The sequence below is a fragment of the Symsagittifera roscoffensis genome, chromosome 5, assembly GCF_963678635.1.
Source record: "Symsagittifera roscoffensis chromosome 5, txSymRosc1.1, whole genome shotgun sequence".
In the NCBI taxonomy this organism is placed as follows: domain Eukaryota; kingdom Metazoa; phylum Xenacoelomorpha; order Acoela; family Convolutidae; genus Symsagittifera; species Symsagittifera roscoffensis.
This window is the reverse complement of record NC_087066.1, coordinates 62,892,038-62,916,353: the sequence shown is the minus strand read 5'-3', so window position 1 is coordinate 62,916,353 and position 24,316 is coordinate 62,892,038. Positions and strand designations below refer to the sequence as shown.

Genomic DNA, 24,316 nt, shown 5'->3' with positions numbered 1-24,316 from the left:
CCTAAAAATGGTAACTTTTTACTTTGCCCTAGACAGACCAGAAAATCAACTGGCAAGGTCGAGACGGTGAAAAACGAGTAGAATTAAGGTAACTGACGCCTGCCAGTCGTTAATAGGTACTTTTTCTACGCTCCGTCGCTGTGTGATATTTGGGCGAATGTTACATGGACATTGTTTTAGAGAAGACGCCGGGACCAAGAATCCCAACAGCAATGCTGTGAATCCCCAACAACAACAACAACAACAAAATGTTTTTCGATTAGGATATCAATTTTAATAGCTAGAATCTTCTGTTATAGATGGCAGAGACTCGCAAACATCCTATATGTGCGTTTTGGAATCGACGTGTTCTCATACCAAAACTTAAAAGAAAATTTTCTGACTTGTTTTTGCGATTTCTTAAACTATTATTCTTCTGAAAATCCTTGCTCGTGGGTAATTGGTTGTCTGTGCTATCTTTGCCGTGAAACTAGTTTGTAACGTCTTTTCTTGTCTTTCAGGGAACTTCTGTTCCCCTCAATCATTTTGTATATTCTTATATAATCTGATTGTAAATTCTCAATAAAAATAATAATATCCGAAGATTTGACCAAATGACTTCCCATGGCAATCAATCTTTTCATAAAAACCATATCTCGTTGCACTTAAAATGGACAATACTCACAACCATGTTTAAAAGGCGTTTCTTTGTACATCTTGACTGGTCAGGTTATTCACTCTGGCAGTTTTCTAGTTGAGTAATGAAGCGTTGTTCTCAAACTAGCTTACAAACAAATGTTAATTTTAAGCGAAGAACGTAATCGGTTGGTGCAATTGATTTAGAAAAGCACATCTCTGGGAGAATATGCAAAAGGGCTGCCTCAAGTTGCGACATAAGACTCTTTCAATGATCTCAACTGCGAGGATTCAGCCTTCCGAAATGTTGTGGCCGTGGAGTATAAAGACACTCATCATAGAGTAAGTTGTAGCTTTCTCATTAATTCGGCGTTAATCATTAAAGTCTTTGCTCATGGAGACTGACTTGTCTCTTTCAAAACTGCAGAAACCAACCTTAACTCAAAAAAATAATCTGGAACTCCGGAAGAACATTTGATCTTCATGTACTTAACTCAATGTTAAATACAAATTGTAGAAATAAATTTTCTTCTGTTTTTGGACATAGGTGATTTTTAGGTAAATTGGATGAATCACTTCGAGGAAGCAGGTGTATCTTTGACCGTTCTCATCGTTTTGTTTAACGATGCTAGATCAAAGAGCCTCTGCAAAATTGAGATGAGCGCTTGCAGCCATGAAAACGTACAGGTAGCAATTAAGTAAAAGAAATAATAGTAGCAGTGTTTACGGAACAATCTTACAACCTTATGAAAAAAACATATTGTGCTGGCAGAAAACTCTTATCTTACCCTCCGTATCTTCACGAAGTGGTGTGAATTGTGGGCAATTTGTATAAGTTTGATCTATTTTTAATAACTGTATAATATACCAATTGTAGAAATACGTTTTCCCTCCGTTTTGCGTATTCTGTCGGTGGTATTGAAAAAGATTTAAAATGTATGTATCTTGGTTTGTGGTGCATCTGACTTGCAGCTTCGGGAATAGTGATTTGAATTTTCTGCCCATTCACTCAAAAAAGGTTGGGCGGAAAAACAATAACGCGCATTTGTTCAGAGTGCCAGCTGATCAGCTTGATCTGCGATGATGCCTGCGGAAATTGTGCTGACCTAAACGAAGAGAAGTACAGGACGAGATCAGAACCGAGCAAAACGCCGAGGAGTTCTAAAGGTACTTTACACTTTAGATGATCTCATCTCACAGTATAAGCGAAATAGTTAAAGTCGTGTTCAGACATTTGTTTCCTGTCCGTGTCATTCATAGATTGATTTTGTTGCAAAATAGTTGTTGAAAAATTGTTGAAAAAATTCAAAAAATTTGATTCAGGTTTGCTACTAAATTTTTTCAGTAAGCTTAATCAGATATTACGACAGTATGTTTGAATGTTTTTACCTACAGACGTTAAATTCCTCAAATAACTAGTGCGCTCTGGTGTGGTATGCTTTGTAATTTGAACATGTTAATTATCGTGCATACGCTCATTTTTCATCCAATGTTATTTTTTATCGAAAATTGGTCGTTTTTACTTATTTCTTTTATAATTTTTTGGTCCTTTTTTGTTTGTTTCTCGATTGTAACTTTGGTAGAAATCTGTTTCGATAGTGAAGTTACTAGTTGTTATTGAATCGATTTTTTTCGCATTTTTAAAACACATGTTGAAGCCTAACAGTGAACATGTGAACATAAATTAAGAGTCCTAACAACTTATGCAGAATGTATTGTACGTTGAGGTCTATTTGTGATCTTTCGCGGTTTTTTATTGTAGGTTCGGAGTCCTCGGAAACCTAACTAATTTATTGTAGTTAACAATTTTTCCTCTCATAACAAACTTAACTTTGACCTTCAACTTATTCGACGATAACCTTGATTTTTATTTAATAAGTTGCATAATCATCATAATCATAATATTGACCAGTGGCATGATTTGTGCTAATTTCATTTTATGTTAATTATGCTTTAGCTAGAAATACTCACTTAGCCTACTCACAATTCTAGCATCGACACCAGGTGGACTAATTCTTGAATAGAAACACTTTGCAATCCCTGTTTTCAATAACATTATGGGACGTCGGACGAACTAACAATACGCATTCAAAAGTTAGATGAAATTAAGCTCGAATAAAGTGCAATAGCATTGATATGTGATAATTCTCTGACAGGATTCAAAATTTTAAAAGATCGTATATGTCAATACGTTTATTGTAGCGACTAGCAAGGGTGTTGCAACCGAGTACTCCTTTTGTCCCGTAAACAAGTTCTTTCACGCGTTTGAAAATCTTGCACGTGTTTCAACTTGTCTCATAATAAATTCAATAATAATCAACTGTCCAGCGCATCTGACGTAAATGTAACACACCTGCGTGAGACGACAAAGGCATGTGGTTCGAATCCGGTCGGGACCTGTTTTTAGCAATTTGGAATTTTTTCCCGTTGGTTTTTTTTAAAATCGGATTAAGTGTTTTAAAATCGGAACGTTTTTCATTTCGGACATTTTTTTGTATACAGCTTATCCAAAAGAAGCACTGAATCATTCTCTCAAATCTGCACTTTCGGCAACCAAGAGACATTACTTACCCGTTCTTTTCAATGTTTGTTTTAAATTTACTAACTCGGGTTCGGTATAATTTCCGTTGTGTATTTTCTATGTTTCCTTTTTACTTGGCTTTAATTTTTGTAGTTTAACGAGATCGGCTTACTGGCCTCATATATTACGCTGTTGGATGCGCGAAACATGCTTTTTTAAGGAGGCAATTTAGTTCTTTTAATGAAAACATTTATTTTTGCGCAACGGTTGTCTTCTCAAAAGTTGTCGGCTTTGTTTCCGCTTCTTAAGTTTTGTTTTGATGCAAGTTTAGCTTTCAATTTTCTTATTCGAATCAAAGATATGAATGTTTTGGTAGATCTAATTTTTTTTTTCATCTTTTTTGATATCGCGCTTTTTGTCTCAACAGTGGTCCCACGCTTCAGGGAATTTTAAATTGAAAATACCGTTGGACCCGTGTCTCAATTTGTGGCAGCTTGTTTGTGTTGCATCGCAAATGGTGCGAATCTCTGCTCCGCCTCTGTTCAATTTTGCAATATAAGCTTTGCTCATTTTCCTCCATTCGGTAATTTGATTTCATGACAAGTATTCAAGAGTTCCTTGGATCGAAACTTTTAAGTCGGCTATTTTTTTTTCATTTAAGCCTTTGTATTTTTTAAGCTTTCTTTTGCCATTGTTTGCTTCTGTGTGCGAAAGGCTGTTTTTTCTGTTTTAAACGTAAAATGACTGTTTTCGCTAGAATCGAGTCTTTTTAGATGTTTTGTTCAAAGATATATTCAATACGATGCAAAATTATAGAATTTGTTTGTAGAAAGATAGCTTTTTTATGAGATCGCAACTTGTCTTTCAAGTCAGAGCTTAATTTTGGTTACCCATAATTTAAGAGGAAATAGCGCGACTTTATGCTGGAATTTTTTAGTGATTGTAAAAGCTTGAAATCAAATGTAAAGGGGCAAATTTTTTTCTCGTTCAACTTGTGTTTTCATCAGAAATAAAAGAATAAGGTTTAACTTCACCATTATAGTTTCAACTATAAAAGCTTATTGGATTCGTGAGAGCAACAGTAAAGATGACATATTTTTTGTTTGCAACAAAGTGAAAAAGTTCAAAAATGATTCAGTTATGGTTTTCGGTTCATTTGAATTCATGAGCATTTTCCAACTGTCGTTTTCTATAACTTGACTTCATTAACATTTTCCAACGAGTTTTTTGTTTAGGGTTTATTTGGCTGGGCCGATTGTCTTGAACTTTTCTGAAGGAAGATTTACTGGTCGTATAAACATTTATACGAGAAACCGTATGCTCTGGACTGTGGCAGCTGAAAATCTGGAAATGGAAAACAATTGATTTGATTTGATCATTTGTTACTGAACTACACGACGTATAGAAAATTCGACCCATCAAATTGAAAACCATTTTAGCCATTTTTAGTGCAGTTTATCCTCGTTGAGCTTCAAAGTGCATTGAGCTTTTTAATACTGATGTGATATTATTGCTGTGCTCATCTAAAAATCTGCTGTAAGAAGAAATTTCGTTGAAGAATATTGAAAGATTATTTATGATTTAATAAACTGCAATGAATTTTTTGCCGATTGATGTTAAACTATGGGCCTCATTGTGATTATGGATACCTCGGACAGATGATGTGATTATGGATTTTGCTCTATGTAGAATCGTCGAATAAAAATAGTTAATTTACGAAAGTGGATTAGCGTCCTTGAATGTACGCGCGAATCCATAGCCAGTTGGAGACATTTTTAAAATCTGGACACTGGGTTTTAGCCTTGAGAGAATTGTGACATGAATGAACGAATTGTGTTTGTTCTACGAGCCAACAATAAAAACACTTCATTAAAATGTTTCCTCCGTTTTTGTTTAATTGCAACCAACAATGGGCATGTATTATAATCCAATCCAATTTTCAACAATATAAACCTCAAACTTGGGCCTTCAGAAACGGTAGAGATCTCAGCCTAAATCATAACCCGATTTTTTTTCTAGCTGAGATTAAGCATTAGATATTCAACAGAAGTTAGGTTCAACTTTATTCAATTAAGTTTCAATGCAGCTGGGAAGAATAATTGGCTTGCAACGGAATTGCAAGAGAAATTGAATGGCAGCTAATAGTTTCAATAACAACATGGGTGGCTCTTTCGAGGGGCCGGCGGATTTTCAAAAAAAAATCAGCGTCATTTCGAGCTCGCCTTCAACATTATGATTAACCTGTTTGGTTTATGTCTTGTGCCTCATAGGCAAAAAACCTGCCAGAAATGACCTTTTAGATGGCGATTCAAGGTTTTGACCAAAAATTTGCGATTTGGTGAGCTATCTCCCCTCAAAATTAATTTTATTGATGCATGTAATGGCTCCTAAGAGCAGTTTTAAGGTTTTTCAACCAAAAGTGAGGGTTCGGAAAAAAGTACCCTCGGGTGTTAGGGGTCGAATCTTTGAACGGGAAGGGTTGGTTTGAACTGTTAATTAAATGTAGTTTGCATGGCAGAGCGAATGAGTTCACAGTCCTCCCAAACCTACTCGATCGAAATGTTATGTTTAATGCTTGCTTGACCTCGTGCGCAAGTAATGCGTCTGGATTATGGCGAGGACCCAAACCTCTACACTATCGGCTGAGAGGAGTTAATCGCCATTTAATCCCGTCAATCTAACTGCCTTAAGGTGAGTTTAAATATGGGAAAACAGTAAATGAGCAAAGTTGAAAGTGCCTAAGGCATCGAGTTATTGCAGTGAACGTCAGCCAAAGGTAAGTGACAATCTGAATGCTACTCAAAAAGATTTTTTTGAAAAATAGAAATACTTATTTAGTGCACATCTATAAGAAAATTTTGTTTAACAATGGGGATTTGAAAGAAAAAACGGCTTGATTTTAAAAAAAAATAAATAAAGCAAATTTGAACAATTGGAAGTAACTTTTGGGAAAAAATGAAATATATATCGTCGCATTCAAATTGTTAATTGCAAACTTAAACATGACATTCACTGCAAACTCTCAATAATGCTACGAACATTTCAGAAACGTGACCAAATTAAGCGGGCAATTGATATGATTTTTTTCTGCACATTGCTTTGAGTCATCAACATTTAGTTTGGGGGCGCATTTGAAGGAGTAGCGAAGTATCTTCGAGGAAGGAAGTTGTAACTTAGCATGCTTAAGCGGTTTATGTTTGAGATTTGGAAGTATATAGTTTTCTTTAGATTCACTAATAGTTTTGTCATGAATATGCAATTTAAGGCACGGAATAGGGCATGTTCCATAAGGTTTTTGTCTTATAATCGAGAACGAGACCTTTTTTTTGCCCAGGAGAACAACCTTTCACAAAAAATCTTTCTTGCTTTTCTAACTTGTTTTTTTGTTGTACCTTAGAAACCTCCAGGTTCGTTCCCACTTTGCCTAGGGGTAACGTAGTCGCCTTTGCACCCCAAGTTCTGGGGTTCGAGACCTTGCTTTTTTCATTGTATAAAATTGATTTTTTTAGGGTAAAAATTGAATTGTCGGACTTCTGTTTGTCCGCTCAACTTTTTTCGGCTTAGTTGTCACAGCACGTTTTTTTTTTGTGCTATAAGCAATCTTCTTTATAGTTGCAAGTGTTGTTTATTATAGTTTCAGGGCGGATTTGAATCTTTTTCACAAAATCAATTTTTGATCAACGATTGTCGGCTTTGTTTGCGCTTCGTTAAGTTTTGTTCCAATGCGACTTGCGCTTGCGATGTTATAATAATCAAATATTTTGCTTGGTATTGTTGCCTAGATTGAACTTTCATTGAGAAAATTTTGGTATTGTTAGACCTGATTTTTTCTACATTTTTCATTTTTTCTTGCATTTTTGTCTATGTTGTAATGCAAGTCATTCGAAGCTCCGCTTCGCCTCTGCGTTCGATACTTTATTGGCTTAGTTTCCGTTGGTTTAATTTTGCTTGGTTTAGTCTGAACTGTTGGTATCAATAGCGGATTTAGAAGGGATAGATGCCACCCCCCTCCCCCCCCCCCCCCTACTTCCTCAGGGATTCGACCCCTGACTACCCAAAAGGTCCCTCTATTTTATGACCTATATTCATGGCTATCTGACCCTAAAAATTTTTTTGAAGACTATTATTGAGGGGGAGCCCTGAAACTGTCCAAAAAGTGCCTAAAACGCCGCTTTTGGCCTATTTTTTCATAAATTTACTTGCCGTCCCGAAAAAATTGCATAAAAAATGTTTTTTTTATTGATTTGGGAGATCTTGGAAAATCAATTTGATCGACCTAAAAAAGTTGACGAAGTTTTCATTTTTTTTTCCTAGATCCGTCCCTAGTTGGAATGGCTATTTTTATTGCTTCAGTCATCGTTAACATAATAATAGCCTTAGTTTCAAGGTTGTTTCGAATATTGATTTTCCTTGCGGAGAGAAAATAATGCTCTGCAATAATTCAAGTGGGCTGACGAGAAAGTTCGCTCTTTATTTTAATTTGCTACAGTTTTTTTACACAAGCAGCACTTGTATGTTATAACAGTCCATTTTGTTGCAATGCAGTAGCTTGTTTTTTATTTTAAAATTGTGTTTCGTTTTACAGAGCAAACGGAGCGTAGTGTCATATTACAGGACCAACTTGTAGGTCAAAATTAAAAAGTGGCTCATTTTTTGGTGGCAATTTATAGCAAAAGCAGTAAATTTTGAGACTGTTTTTTTTTATTCAAGCAACAGACTAGAATGTAAAACTCAGTGGTTTGATTCCTCAGTGTGCGTAGTTTTTTTTTACTCAGGCGTCCGGGTTATACGATCAGTTTAATTTTTTCAGCTCAAGTCGATTTGTTTAGAGCAAGTGTACCAAAAAATAGTTTTTCAGAGATCATTTGTACACTTTTGTGAAAAAATTGCTAGCCTAAGCTCTAATGAAGAAATGATCTGAAACGATTTTTATTGAAAACAACAGGATCAGATATTTAACCTGCAATAATTGTTAGTGAATTTTTTGATGTTTTATATTTAGTTATAAGCAATTCTCTGGACTAAACTTTGCGCAATTTTGTGCATTTACTATGATGCTCAACGCATAAGTGCGAATGATTCCAGAGCGGCGACTTAATCTAAATTTCAAGCGCTCAAATAAACATTTTAAATCGAATTGAGGCTAGCTAAATTGCAATCATAATATATCCCTGCTAGACTCAAATACTATTTGCTGTACTTTTTTCATGTCATTTTTCTGTTTTCAGTACTTTTTGTTTCTATTTTGTTTTGCCTTATCCCATCCTTTTTAGAGCTAAGTTTTGCGGCTTCTTCAATAGTGCTTGCTTATGTTAAGGCTCTTTTTATATTTTGTTGACTTTTCAGAGCTTTTTAGACATTGTTTTGCTTTGCAAAGTGCTGCTTGGCATCCTGTATTATTGACAAAAGCGTAAATTTGTGGCAAAAAAAAGCAAAAACTGATTACAAGTGCCAAAATAATAATTGTATTATTGTATCTTTTCTTGCTTTATTTAGTGTTTGTGATTTATTAAGCGTCCGTGGTTGAGTGGATAGTGCGTGAGACTTACAATCTCTTGGTCGCAGATCGAATCCGAGACGTAGCCGATTTTTTTTTTCTAATTCGAGGCTGATTTCTATTTTTTTCTTACTGCACTTTACAGAGCTGCTTTTCGGCGTGTTCTCGCTAGTGTTTGCAAAGAGCAGCTTTTATGACCAAATTTGTGACAGCCCAACCGGCGCCTACCCAAGTGTGACTGCTTAGTTATCGCTTAATTTTATACCAGTGCTTGTTCAACGTGTGTGTGTGTGTATATTTGCATGTATATTGTATGTGGGCGGTTTAATAACTTTTTTTATTAGTCTTAATTTTTTTTTCGCTTTTATTCCTTTCCTTAATATGTTTCGGCCTATATTATATCGTGTTAGTGGCCTCATTGTTTCATGTGATGAACAATTAAATCTTCTTGAGGTTGAGGGGATCTTATTAATTTTTTCAAGTCTTAAGTCTTATTGATTTTTTTTTGGCTTTTAGATTTTCTGCGTAGGTATTTTCGGCTGTGTTACCGCTTGGTAAAATTTCTTCCGCTGCAAATTTCACATTTTTTTGACTTGGCATCTTTTGGTTTCAATACTAGCCATATTGATCTTGAAAGATCTAGTTTTTATGTCATTTTTTTCCCGACTTTGTTTTGTATCGCACGTATATTTTTTCTTTTTTTTGCACGTATATTTTTTTCAATTGGCATGAATTCATTTAGTGTGCTTTTTGTTCAAATTGAATTTAAAACGGCGCAGTTTTGTCGTTAGCCCAGAGTCATGTATTTTTGTTTTGCAAAATGTGCGAAGCTCCTCGTCGCGTCTTTATTCAAAATTTAAGCTAGATTAATTGTGAATTTATTCACTGATTATTGAGACTTATACAGTTGTAGAGCAATGGAAAACAATTGTGTTGATTCTGCTGAAAAAAACACTCGGGTAAAAATAAACAACAGGAAGATGGCAGCTCCCTTCAATGGAAAATCGTGTGTGTAAAACAAGATCTTCTTCAGGCTCCAAACGGTCTTGATAGTGCATCGTTCAATGAAATGTTCGTGATGAAAGGAGAATAAGCACGGAGCACAGCAGAAGTATCTGGTCGATGAAAGCTTTTGGCCTTCTGAAATTTTTTAAATTTGATGAATTGATTGCAATTAATGCTAACTCGTAGATTTTTTTAAAGCTGGATTCAGTGAATTTTCATAAATTCATTCAAAACTGTTTTCGAAATTGTGGCTCAGTTAAAATTTATGGCTCAAGTGTTGTACAGAAAAATAGGTGATTAAATGCGGCTAGCTTTAGGCGACTACAATAATAGAAGTTTTAAGTTCTAAAATTGAAAATCGAAATAGCTTTGGATCTGGTGTCAATGTATAATTCCTGTTTGATGAACGGGATTTGGTTTGTTTTACGCTTGCCATTAGCAAGCGTTATTAAACCGGAATATAGACTTTTTTTGGGTTAAGACTTAGTTAAACAGAATCACTTGAATCATTTTACCTTTGGCTCATGAAATCAAATGTAAATTACCGCATGTGGCGAAGAGGTAACGCACCTGTCTGTAAAGACAAAGGTCATTGGTTCGGATCCGGCCAGGGCCTGTTTTTTTTATTAGCGGAAAATTGTTCGAGCGTCAAAATTTTTTTATCGGACTTCTGTCTGCTTTTTTTGTCAGCTTACACGAGAAAAAAAAACAAGTATCAATGCTTGAGCGTCTTCGTCAATTAAGACATCATCAGAACAACTGAAAGAAAAAACAAACATCGTAAACAATAAAAAACCACATGAAATTAGAGAATAAAAAGCACAATTTGTCAGCTTAGTTACCGCAGCAAAATTTGAGCATTTTTTATTTTAATAAAAAACATTTCAGTGTATTCCGGTTTTGGGCAAGTAATTGAATTACGAGAAGCTTTGCCTATTTTTTGCTATTTTTTTCTTGCTGTTAAACAAAAAAGTTTTTGGAAGTTGTTTTTATAAACTCAAGGAGTGTGCTATGCATTTAGTGCAGTGTTAACACACATCCTTTCGACAAAAAGAAGTTCGATTTAGTCGGGACCTGTTTTTTTTATCGAAACTAAAAATGTTCTAATTTTCTAGACTTTCGTGTCTGCAAGTTTTTGTCGGTTTAGGTCCAGCAGAAAGGTTCGATTTTTCTATAGCATTTTCTAAGCTCTCTGTAAAGTTTCTAATGCTGCAGGTAATTTTGTTTCAGGACTTTTTTGTCTTTTTTTGAAATTTTTCTTTTGTCTTTTCATATGCTGTTAATCATAGTCATGCATTTTTGTATCGCAAGTGATGCGAAGCTCCTCATCGCCTGTGTTATTATTATTTTTACTATTCTCAAAAAAAATGTGTTTCTCAAAAACTACTTTGCGATTTGAAACAAAGTGACACCAATGGAAAAATCGCTTATTTTTTTGTGTGTCTGCGTTTCTTTTGATCTATTTTTACCGTATCCCATTTTCTACCTCCTTCGCAAAAAAAAGTTATGGTCTTCGGAAAACTCATTTGATTTTTGACCATTTTTTCAAACTATGACTTTTCCAAAAACTACCGTTTCTAATCTAAGATTTTGGGTTCAATTCAGAGAATGATTTGTAAGAAGCTCCCATGTATTAGTGGCTGCTCTTATTGTTTTCTTAAAGTTTATCTTCCTCGGAAGAACCAAATATTTAATTTTTTGACCGTTTTCTTAAAACTTTGACCTTTCTCGAAAAATCCACTTTTGAGTTTGATCTAACATTTTGAGTTCAATCAAAAGAACACGTGTAGGCGTATAAGATAAGCGGTTGTGACCAAATTTCCTCGCGACTAACTTGAGACAGCAGTGATGTTTTTCGATAATTTCTGGATAGAATAAACAAAGTTTTGAATGGAAACTACACTCTTTTTTTGTCGTTTTGTCCTTCAAACGGCAACTCTCAGAGAAATGGGAGAATGAATTTGCTGACTCATGATTACTATCAAGTATTGACTTTGTATGGATTATTGCGAAAGGTAAAGTTCAGCGTTTCTTAAGGGTTAACTACACAACTGAGCTATTGAGTGACGGGTTAAAAAAATCTTCCACTTTTCAACCAACAGGCGCACAGGTGTTTAATACATTTTTTGTTTTCCACGCGCAATTAGACACTACAAATAGTCGGATTTGAAAAATTATTTTCCAAGTAACGCCTAAAGGAAAAGTGAAATTGACGCAAACAGTGAAACTTGACTTTGCCTTAATGAGTGATTTCAATTTATATAATTCTTAAAATTACTTTTACATCAGTTTTGCTCAAATGAACAATTTTATCATTAAAAAAATGGAATTCGGAAAAGTTGTTTATCGACATATTTTCAACTAATTTTTGGCTTGCCTTAGGCTTGTCGTAGGCAACTCAGAAAAATTCGTAAATGCATCATTCTCTTTTTGCCCCAGCCACTGGGTACTTGCCGTATATCTGTACTTCAAAAAAAAATCATTGTGGCCAGATATTTGCTTATAGATAGTGTATTAACTTGATAATGCAGCAAAATCAGATGGTGGAATGGCGGAGACGTGGGATTATAATCTGGAGGTCGAATCCCATAGTCAAAAAGTGCAGCTCGGGTCTCCGGGAAGGGTACTGAAATTTTCCCGTTTTAAAATTTTCTATCAGAATTTGCACGTAAAAATGTTATACGTTTCTGAACTCGCTCAGTGATAAATTCCATTTTAAAGACTCATTCTGCGCAGCTGACGCACAATTAACACATGGCTTAGACAACAATGGCAAGGGGACTCGAGTGAAGCTGTGACCTGCTTTTTACAAGAACTTCTGCTGATTTTTTGCCTTCTTTTTTATTTTGCCGGCTCTTTTCAAGCCCATTTTTAACATTCCGAATAATATTTCTCACATCCCTAAGGGTGCAGATAACGGAGTCCTATGAATTTTTGCGTATGGTTTGACTTTTCTAAGATCTAAGAAAAAAATTCTAGCGAGCTTACGAGCGTTAGTGTTTGTATTAGTACGAACCTTCTTTTTTTCTAACCTCATTAGAAGTAATCACTCATTTGGTGACACTTTCGCTATAAGCACGATCTGTAACATGGGAAATTTCATAGCATTTGTTGTCTGCTTAATTTTTGGCTATTGTTTGTGATTTACTAAGCATCCATGGCTGTGGTTTGTGCGTGATACTCAATATTTCTAAATAGCAGATCGAATCCGAGACGTAGCCTAACTTTTTATTTTTTTATTTCACTTTATTGAGCTGATTTTTGTCATGTTCTCGATAGTGTTTGCTAAGCGCAAAATCGCCCATGTGTTAATTATTGATTCATCAGCTTGTAATCAAAGTATTTAACACATATTCGTGGAGACTTTTTTTGGACATTGGAAATGCTGACGAAAGTTTGTATCCAGGTCTTTTACAATTGTGTGAGTAACCTCTGAGCTATAAATCTTTTAAAGAAAATCAGTTTTTTTTAGTTAAATGATTGCTTATGGCCTTTTCACTGAAATAATTTTTCAAATGCTCAGAAGAGCTGGTTTGAAATCCGCTAATTCCGAAAATAATTGCATTTTGACGTAACGATCCTTGTGTTTCGTTTTTTTTCCAGAAAATCCGTTTGGAAATAAGTCAGCTACCATTTGGTCTATTCTAGGTTCAATAGCTCAGTAAAGCTGATTTGAGTGCCGTTTTGATTTTTTTGCATACCAATGGTTACTTGTCGAAGTTTTTCGTCGATATTTTTTTGATACTTTAGCAATTTAGCATAAATTGCTCTGATAAGTGACAGGAACTGATAGTTTCGAAGTAATACTGATTATTGATTGTCCGCTCGAACAAATTTTACGAAAAATTACGAAAATCAACGTTTATTTTCTCTTTTCAATTTCCTTGATTATGACTACTACTGATTCGCATGCATATTTCAGCTTCTAAGCATCTTCACTGTAAAGAGCTTATTAAGCTTAGTTTTTCGGTATTACTGATAATATAATTTCATCTGATTGCAACATTTAAAAAAACAGTACAGTTTTGACTCTTGTTTTTTACTAATAATTTTCTCTTTGTCGAGTTCTTGAAAGATTTGGGCAGAAGAGTCTTTGACAATGAATGGCTGTTGACCTGGAATTTTAGTTAGAAATTAAATTTTGTGTGAAAAAAACTAACATAGTGATTTAATGTTTTCTTATTGTGATTTAATGTTTTCTGATCGAACGTCTACACATCATATTGTTTTGGTGCTTTCACTTCGAAACTTCCCTGAAGATGACCTAAATTCAAGGAAGTTGATGTCAGCTTAACAAATAAGCGAAATTCAAAATAATTTTAATCCGTGTTCTGAGTGGACTTGAAATTTATTAAGAATTAGGCAATCATTAAATTTATCACGCTCGAGAAAGAATAGTTGAAATGACCTTAAAACGATAGTCTTAATTGAGTTAGAAAATTTTAAATAAACTTTTTTTTCTGTTTTTGAGTTCAATAAAATATAGGCAACTATTGCTGGTTTTTAGTGTCATCAGATTGATGTTACACTTGCGAGCGTAAGTGTCTTGGAATCGGGACCTAGACTTACAATTTACTAGGTGAGCTCTTGTAAGATTGCCATAGCTTGGTTAACCTTAAATAAATAATATTCGGCTTAGGCCCCTCGCTGGTTAACTAATTTTTTTTTTCAATTAAACAACTACCCTTAGAAAATTGTTAGAAATTGAGCTTGCTTTATTAGTGAGCCGTTATGTTTTCCATTCTTCCTTCAATTAGTCTTGAGGTAATGTACTTTTGTTGGCATCCTATGGTCGGAGGTTCGAGTCCCGGCCGGACCGTATTTTTTTTCAGTATCTATGAATCTGAGTTTTTTTCCGGGAAAATTTGTATTGTCGGCCTTTTACTTGTCTGCTCAGATTTTGCCGGCTTAGTTGACACATCACGGCTTGTGTTGTGCTGTAAGTGCTTTTTCTGTCATTTCAAGTAATGTTGGTTTTTCTCCTGTAATTAAAAATTTACTGGCCTTGGCGTTGCATATTTTCACCTTTTTTGCTTTTTTTTCACTTGAAAGTTTGATTCGGCCTACTTGTTTGGGTTTATGCTAAATCGGCTCAGTCAACTTAATTTCTGTCGCGTTTGAAGGGCAGAAATTGGTTACTTTTTAAAATTCAGGTTGGTTGTGGCGAAAAATTTAGTTTTAAAACTTAACCGCTTTAAAAGTTTTTCAAGGTGACGATTTCTTATGGCTTTTCCGTTTTCGGCTCAGCGTTCGCTCACTTATTGTCGGCTTAGTGGTCTTTCGATAAACTGTAAAAGCGTATTAAATGCGGGCACTTTTCGTTACCGACTGATTTTCTGAAATTGTTTTTTTTTTTTCATTTGCTCCGAACAATTTTTTTTAAGCTTGCAATCCCATGCTTGCGTTGTATCGCAGTTGATGCGGAGCTCCGCTTCTGTGTAATAAAGTTTGAGACTGTCGAGTACTGTAGACATGATTTCTATGATTTGAAGGATCCTTCAAGTTTCATTTCGTTTTACAAACCGTTAAAGCAAATGATTTTTTGAATCCACATGATCTTGCTTCGAAGGTCTGCAGAAACCCTAACGATCTGCAATGTTGCTGATATGTTGTAACACGCATTGTTTTTCAAATATACGGAAACTCTGCTTTCCATTTCCTTCTTATGGTGGAAAAAACAGCTTTCCATGCCTCTTTGCGAAAATTGGTGTTTTTTGTAATCATATATTTGCTTTTGGCTTCGTAAATTCAGGTACCTCTGGGAATCGTTGATTGCTTCCCAGTAAAGTATCGTTTGTAAGCTAATTCAATGACTGATTGACGATATACGCAAGTTTACCTTGAGCATTTTTGCAGATAGCGGTTAAAATATGAGCGCGTTTTTCTTATTTTATTGAGGCTATAGAAAACTTTTCACCGGTTAAGTTATAATTTATTTATTTCTAAGACTAAATTTTCCTACACATGGAGTTTTGAACCCTCTAAATATTGGAAAGAAAAAAGTAGAATTAGATTTTTGCGTAAGTTTTAACTAGATTTTTGAGTAAGTTAAAATCTACCACTAGATTTTTGCGTAAGTTTCAAAATCGTGTCAGGAGTGAATTTGGTGTGATTTGTAGATATATGGGGGTGAAAAGGAGCGCCATGAAATGACGTGGGGTGAAATTGTGTAGGACACCAATTTATGTGCATTATTTGATAAGGATTTTAACTGTATAACTTCTGGGCTTATGGTTCATATCAGTGTATTGACGTATAATGAAAAAATCGTATAACTTTTAATCGTATAATCCGATTATCGCATAACGTAGGTATATTTTGGCTTGCGTATCGGAAACTTATAATCGTATAACTTGACATCAAAATCCTTTGTCAATTATAGCAATCTCTCAAGGCTTTTTAGATTGTTTTTGATGCTCGATTATTTTTTGTGCTTAAAAATATCTGATTACTCGGAAAACTTTTGATTTTGGAGTTGAGCCGCCCCTACTATCGATCGTTTTGCAGTGCTCAATGAAAAAATCATTATCTCACACAAAAAGTAGCCACTTATCGGTTTTGTATAATCGTAGTATATCGTTTAAGTCCGATAGCTCGTATAAACTTATATCGTATAAGGGTTTTTTCGTATAATTTTTCGAATATTGTATAACGTGTAAAAACACTGAATCATATCAAAGTCTATTCTAAGCTTCTTTGCCATCTGATGACTTATGGTGTAAAGCAATTGATTAGATTGATCTAGAATATGAGATTGAAAACGCACGCAAACTGAACTTTAATCTTCTCTGGAGCAACTTTTCTTAGAGAATTTGTAGGAGCCTTTTCTGAACTATTGTTCCAGCTTGCGATTAACAAGCGTTATTAATCCTAAACTAAGTTTTTTCTCATGTTATCAACTTGTCTAACGGAATCACCGAATGATTTGATAGCTTCCCCGTCTCTTTCTGTCTACTTGGCGCTGATGTTAATTTACGTCTGGGAGGGCAAAGGTCATGGGTTCAAATTCGGCTAGCACCTGTTTTTTTAAGTGAATTAACGTATGAAACAAAAATTTCGGTCAATCGTTTCTCTGCTTATTTTTTGCTATCTCAGCTGCCACAGCACGATTTTTTGTGATCAAAGCAATTTTCAAGGTAATTGAAAGTCATTTAGTTTTCGACTGATTTTAAAATTTACCCACCCTGAGTTTTGTTCAGCTTCGTCTTCCATTTTTTTATTCACAGGTTCATTCGACTAATGTTATATTGGTATAGTTAATGTTTTGCGTTTTTGAAAGGAGAATCTGATTTTTTATTTTATGTTTCTCTACAGGGATTTTCAAAACTTATAGCTCAAAATTCTTCATAACCACAGTTTTGTTTTAAGCTCAACTGGTGTCTACCCATAAATTGGCGGCTTAATGGCCGCCCGATTGAATTTTTTGAATGCTTATTAAGCGCTGACGGTTGCGTTCCTAGTCATAGTGACCTAAAATTAAAATCATCTAATATTTAATTGTTAGACATATTTGACGTTTCACCACTCGCAGTGTTTAAGAAGAAATCGATATATATTAAAATTTAAAATTTTCAAAATCAGAGGCTTTGGACAGGTCAAGGTAAAATATCTTGGCACATTTTTGGATAATCACTTTAATTTGATGCCCTCTTTTTGTTTCAAAAAAGAGGTTTTTTGTAATATACTGTCCTTGATAAAACTAACTTGCTGATGTAATGTCCTTAAAAAATTTCTGACCAATTGATTTGAGATACGGGGAATTGCAAAAGTGTGCAGAGTTTTTGCCTGCAAAAGGTATTTTTTCAGAAAAATTGTGTGCAAAATCAATCAACATGAGCACCAAAAAATTTGTTATGTACGCAATAGTTCCTTCCTTTCTTGAGAGTAATCGGATTAATGAATAATTAATTAAATGTGTCAATTGACCCATTTCAGACATAATTTGCGTCTCAACGTTAGGTGGAACATCAAGGACGTTAATTAGGCTATTTAATAGCATGTATTTTGATATTTCATGTGAATTTTTGAACTGCATAAATAATACACAATTCGGCTCTATATTTTCCAATGTATTACATGCAAAGTTGGTGTGGCTAGTCGACTGGAAAACTTGATTGAATAGAAAACTTTTTTCGGAAACTATTCCGGCTATCGAATTGCTTAAAATTTTTCAAAGCTTTATCAGATGATAGCTTGCTTTGAAAAAACTAATTTTATGCAATCCAGTTAACGCTATCAAACCAACTTGAACTGTTTCATAGATTGCTTCAGAAAATTCAAGCTTCTAGCGAACCAGCCTAAGTTATCAACACAACTAAAATCATTTCGAAGTTTCCTTGCCGATAGCCTGCTTCTAAAAACCGGAACTTAGGCGAACCATTTCAAGCTTCTAAGCAGTTAAAAAAAAAATTTAAATTTCATTTCTTGACAGTTTGCTTTTAAAAAAAATGTGTTTTTGCAAACCAGTACACGTTTTCAAAATCAATGATAATAATCTCAAAGTTTCATCGGTTGTTAGCTATTTCGGTCTAATTTTTTTAAGAGTTAACTATAATTTTTTCAAGGCTGAATTTTTGACCTAATTCCTTCCGTCCGCTTTCACGAAATTTGCAAACTGTACGGTACGTTTGCAAATGTCGTGAAAGAACAAGTGGACAATCAATAAAAATCAATGAATTCAGATTCAGATGAATACTTGTTGATGTTCCGTGAATATTTTTACCCGCTCCATCGAAACCAAGATAAATCTTATTCCTAAACTAAATATCCGAAAAGTCAAATGTTTGAGCTATCGCGAAGTACTCAACATATATTTTAAGAAATTTGAAATTTGTTTTCGAATTCGGTTTATCGATTTTTTGTTTTAAACGGTAGTCTTCAGTTTCTTGAAGATTTTTTTCTTTGGATCAACAGCTTTCTGCAAAATTTTTGCAGTATTTACTTGTTCCTTGTCTTTTCAGCTTGTAATGAGGTTATTTTCTCTGAAAAAATTCTACGGATGAGGACGATTTTTTAAATTGGTTTTGTACACGGCTAGGTAATTTTCTACGAAGCCTCTTTTTGTTTTTAGTCTTAGCCGTTAGCAAAGAACTTATCTTCTTTGCGTATTGGATACTTCCATTGGTCCGCAAAATCATAGCGTTACAGAATTGACATTTTTATGCTTTATATCTCAATCATTTTGTTATCTATTGTCTTTGCCTTAATAAGATTAATTTTTATGTGAATTGACATTTGCTCCGACCACTGAAGTGGAGAGGAACTTAGTCTTCGAGTGTGCTTTGGTTTTTTACTTTTTTTTCCACGTAAAATCAGGTACCTTTAACGATGGCTTCAGTGATTTATCAATTAAAGTCTTTTCAGTCGTGATTCGAACGACATCAAAAGTTCCAAAAAATTCAGCTGAAAAAAAATGGTTCGAGTTTTTAAGTTTAGTTTCGAGCGAGTAAACTTTTCATGAGGTGAAAAGTTTTATTCCTTTTTTAAAGATAACGGTAGACAATTATGCTTAATTACTTAAAATTCTAAGTTTTTGTCTGGCTTCTCGCATCAAACCACGCTCGAAAAATGACACACGTTTTTTTTTCGTATTTTTTTTCGGAACTTTCTGGGCTACTTGCAGAGCAATCCGAGAATCGTGCTTTCTCTTTTTTTTATTTTACACCAGCAACCTATTTAAGACCTATTCAATTTATTTCCGACGAAATTTGTAGTTATGTGTTCAACTTTTGTGTAAGGCATAATTTCTATCAGTCAATTTACCAACATGTATTTTCCGGTTCATTAATCCTGCAATGCTGCTTGGTATGAAGTAAAAAAACTTGTATGAAATTAACAGATATAAGGCTTGAGTCTTCAAGCGGCAAGTCTTCAACTTGATTGCCACAGATAGTGGACTCGGCCCCATCTATCTCAAGTTTTTTTACAGGCTTATTCTCATTTTCTGATATTTGTGATATATTTTTTTTAGTTTTTAGAGCTACTTCTTGCACGTTTTTTGCTTTTTTAATTTATCAAAGTATAGTTTTTTTTTACTGAAACACATAATATATCATATAAGTTCAAATCTAAATCTACTAAGTGCAATGTTTAACCTCTCAGATTTGAAGTTTGTGAAAATATGAAATGTTCGAAAACCTTTTTTTTTTAATTCACATAAACAGCATGATCACATAAATATTTAATATTAAAATAAACTGTTCGTAGAAAAATCATATTGAAAGGCAACACTATTTTATCATCTGTGATCGGACAGTCTGTGCTATTTACATTGTAAATGATATTTTTGTCAGATGAGATTTATACCAATATGCAAAGTACCGACACTATCTTAAAGACTCAGTAGCCTTAAATGCCCAGTAGTGGGTTTATGGGGAGGGCAGGGGGAGCGGACGCCCCTTCTCAGGGATTGGATACACTGCCAACCCAAAAAGGTCCCCCTATTTTAAGACACGCATTTTTAGCTGACCGACCCTAAAATTTTCTAAGGGCGCCTTGGTTGCCAATATAGACTGATTTTGAGGAACGGAGTCCGCGTTGAAAAAAAGCAAATTTTTTGGTATTTTTTTTTCCAAAAAGTGTCAAAAAACGCCTCTTTTGGCCTGCATTTTTCAAAATTGGCCAGCGGCTCACAAATTGGGTCCAAATATGGTGTTTATAATTATATATTTGGCAGAGCTCAGAAAATCAACTTGGTCTATCTGAAAACAAAATTTTCAACATTTTTTTTAAAAACACGCCTCGCCCACCCCCATCTCGAGAAAATCCTAGATCCGCCCCTGATTGTTCCATTGTTAGAACCTACTATATGAGTGTGTTGTTTTGTCGTGCAACTAAATCTGTGATACTTTTTCGGACAAGTCCAGGAGAGTGATGAGGCTTTTTCTAGGAATTCGAAAGCACGGAAAGACCTCATCACTTTCAGAAAATATTATTTACGTTTAAAAAAAACCGTAAATACCATAGAATAACTAGAGCAAGAAGAGTTAAAACTAGGCTGATCTCCATGAGTATAAATTAGCAAATTTTAATACAGTAAACAGGAAGATTGCAGGCAGGAGAACTCGTCATTTCACTCGGTTGGTGTCGATGAAAAATGACGTAATGAAAGCAAGTAAGTACAGTATTCATATCAATTGGGTCAATCTATCATTGTAACATTGGATCTGGAAACAACATCCGTAAGTACTATTGAACAAGTTCGAACAGAAAACTCGAAACCCCGGGATGTCAGTGGTAAATCACGTGAGATTAAATTTATTTTGAGTAACTGATGTAGATACGCCACGAGTGTCAAATATCATGATTCGAGTTGATGGACGACGTTTCTCCGTTTCATTTAAAGTTCTTTTACTAGGAAAACTGTTATAATATGGATAATTAACTCGTTATTAGAAAGTGTGGTGAACGTATTGCAATTGAAACATTTGACTTTTTCAGATTTGATGAAAGTTGAATACTCACCGCGGATATAAAAAAAAACATCTTCAATTCATCAGACTAGAAATCTTGAACCATCGAGTTTGAATAGTGTTATTTGGTTCATGTGGACTTGGACCTGAGTGCTGGTGGCGTGCGACATTCCCCAATGGTGAACCGAATCAATCAACTGCTGCAAGCTCTAGACCCTGTAATGTCCGATAACGGAGGCATCAAGTGCTCCGAGGAAATAGTTCGAGTAGTCGCCCTCATGCGAGACATGAACAAAATGGAGTCCCGCTGTATTTACTTGAACTTGATTCTAGCCACGAAAAACGAAGGGTTTTTGAAGAAGTTTGTTAACGCGGGAGGCTGGAAAATTATGAACCAATGGCTTGCTGATATTACTTCCGAAGCCAGTTCGGATAGCTTCGAGAAGAATCCAGCTTTCGATTCGAATCTATTCATCGAAGATGTCCTTAGAGCTTTGAAAACACTCCCTGTAAGTGTAGATGTTCTGAAGCAAAATGCGACCCCTAGATTGGTCAAAAGTTTGTCAAAAGACTCTAAAATGAGCAGCACTGTGCAGAAACTTGCAGGCCAGGTAGTCGAATTATGGATGGATGTAATTAAGGCACAAAATGCTCATAAAAGTAATTCAAGTGATAAGCACCATGACTCTCCCAGTAAGTCAAAGGATCTTGACAGGAGTCCCCGTGATTCTAAAACTGATAAAATGGAGATCAAAAGTGAGCCTAAATCTCCGAAAAGCGAAGGTAAAAATACAGACAAACACCCAGCAAAAATTGCATCAAGTGTTGCACCAAAGCTTAAAATTGAAGGCTCTGTGAGAAAGGAAATTAACTTGTTTGATATTAAAGCAGCTCCGGGTAGTAAGCCTCAAAAAGCGAAGAAGAGGCCTTCTAATGAGAGCATTGATGTCAAAAAGATGAGCTCGGAAAAGTTTGCAACAAAAAGCGAAACAAGTAAAATACCAGATGCCAAAAAAGTAAAATTACAGGAGCATCTCAAAGTAGTCAATCAGCCGTTTTCGCAAAGTAGTAAAAATGTAGATATTTTGGGACAGATTAAGCAAAGCATGGAGAAAGGCAAAGCTGGTGTGAAAACTACGATTAATAATCAAGAAACGGTGAAAAAAGAACCAGAAGTTGTTCAGAGCAAAAGTGAAGGTCATAAAAGCACACAACCGAATGCTTCGAATGTTCCCAGTAAGCCGAAACCAGTCGTACGACAAATAAGTCTCTGCGATGACATGTTTAAACCTGTCGAAGTCGCGCTTCCATCGCCAGTGAAGAAAAAGAAGAAAATTGTCAGTAGTTTAACAGCACCCCAATCTAAAACTGTAAAGGTAGTCAAGAAAACATCGGAGTCTAGCTCTGGAAAACCTTCTTCTCTGGATTTGGCCGCCAGTAATGCTGAAGTTAAAACTGAGTCTAGCGGATCTAATTCAGGAAATGTTTCTCCAGGTGAAAAATCAGAAAGTTCTGAAGTTCACAAAGGCGATGATGGAAAGAAACGAGTCAAATGGAGAATTGACGAGGAGTTAGTACTAGTTAAAATTTATGAGCTAGATGACGAAGAAAGGGCAATGAAAAGTATGTTCGGCGATCGAGATTCGAATGCTGTTGACAACATGCGAGATGCGGTCGACATAACTAAGCGAGAGATGCTTCTGGAGCGAAAAATCAGACAGCAACAAAACTATTCGGCATCGTCGACAGTCGGCGGAGTGAACAGCGTGGAGCCAACTTCGTATGCAAGTGTCGATAAAGTGACGTGGAAATTGATCGGTCTAGATCTTCATGAAGAAGTGAACAAACCTAGAGGTCATCTTAGTAAAGAAAGGGAAGTCCAGATCGCTCGTGAACAACAAATTCTGCCAGAAGTCTACCCGAATTTGTTGACCATACCTTCTTCCCCAAGAGAACCCGAATTGATTGAGAGTTACAGACCTAATCAGGATCCGGTGGTAATACCGTACGATGATATCGAGCCGCAAGGAATGGAAATAGACTCAGGCGCTGAAGAAGAAGACCCTGTGATCTCAAACTCTAATCCAAATTTGGGTCAATTAGCCAATCATCATGACTTGAATCAACCCAACTTAGCAGTAGGTGGTCTTATTCCGCCGGTCCAGACTAATCAAATGGCTGGTAACCTACCCGGTATGCAATCAATAATTAATCCATCAATTTTGGGTGCTGCATCGTTGCAAATGAAAGTTGACCCTTTGAATCCATTGCAGCAGAAGAACGCCTTATCTGCACCGCCATTTCCTGGAAATTTAAATATCAACGTCAATGTACCAATTACCTCCCAAACTCCTCAAGTGATTGTTAATCCAATTGGTGTCACCCAAAATGCTATGATTCAGCAGCGTGGGAACCAATTTATATCTCCTGTATCTGGTTTTCCCCCTGTGAACAACTCTGTTATATCACCTCCACCTGGTATCAACATGCCTCCAGGTTTCATGCAGCCCCCAAATCAGAAAACCCCAAACTTGTTTACCCCGCCGCCTTTCGGTCAACCGCCTTTTCCAAATCAACCATTCCAGGCAAACAGTTTCCCGCCGAACTCCGGATCAATAGGTCAACGAGGAGCCTCCTATGATAACGGACAAAATGGAAACCATAACAACGGATTTGGAAATCAATTTTTCCCGCCATCGCTTAGCAATCAAAATGATCCGAATTTTCATCAAAACCAGCGAAATAATTTCAACGCGCGAAACCAAAACAACACAGCGACGATGCTTTGCAAGTATTTTGCACAAGGAAAATGTCATCACGGAAAAACATGTCGATTTAGTCACGACAAGAAAACCGCGAGCAAATTTCCTACCGCTCCCAACGAGTCAACGAGAGACAGAAATAGACCTTATATAGCTGACTCGAGAAAACAAACCGACAGCCGAAAAGATTCCGGTCGGAAAAAAGACAACGACCCTAGACGAAGTAGCGATAGCCGGAGAGATTCGGATTACAGACGAGACTCGCCAAAGAGAGATCGGCATCGCGACTCGGAGCGAAACCGAGATCATCGCAAGGACGAAAAGCGCGACTCCCGGAGCAGTGAAAGGAAAAGAAGTACTTCCCCTAAAGATAGTCCCAAGTCCAAAACTCGACACGATTGAGAAGCTCTCGAATAAAACTAGTTTTAAATGAAAACTAAAAGCTGTGACGATATTTCAATTTCAGTGTTAATATATGATTCTATTAGATTACTCCCTGTTTCAA

General features: G+C 35.7%; 2 protein-coding genes and 1 long non-coding RNA gene across 6 annotated transcripts in view; 2 read left to right on the top strand and 1 right to left on the bottom strand.

The window, feature by feature from the left end:
• The window catches only part of LOC134846864 (intraflagellar transport protein 172 homolog), a 162,721-nt gene extending 160,231 nt beyond the window's left edge, over positions 1–2,490 (bottom strand). For all 3 annotated transcript variants that reach the window (XM_063864268.1, XM_063864269.1, XM_063864270.1), the window contains exon 1: positions 2,486–2,490. The gene's annotated coding sequence lies outside the window, so the exon portion shown is untranslated. The remainder of the gene's footprint in view (positions 1–2,485) is intronic.
• On the top strand, positions 95–4,904 carry LOC134846865 (uncharacterized). 2 transcript variants are annotated; one of them, XR_010162826.1, is made up of 4 exons: positions 95–957; positions 1,174–1,302; positions 1,669–1,782; positions 4,372–4,904. It is a non-coding gene; the product is annotated as an uncharacterized LOC134846865 (long non-coding RNA). The 2 variants fall into 2 exon arrangements; XR_010162827.1 differs by lacking the exon at positions 1,174–1,302.
• Positions 4,905–21,081: 16,177 nt separating this feature from the next.
• Positions 21,082–24,316, top strand: LOC134846473 (serine/threonine-protein phosphatase 1 regulatory subunit 10-like). The gene has a single exon (XM_063863844.1). It carries the CDS (start codon positions 21,226–21,228, stop codon positions 24,211–24,213), a length of 2,988 nt encoding a protein of 995 aa, XP_063719914.1. The 5' UTR covers positions 21,082–21,225; the 3' UTR covers positions 24,214–24,316.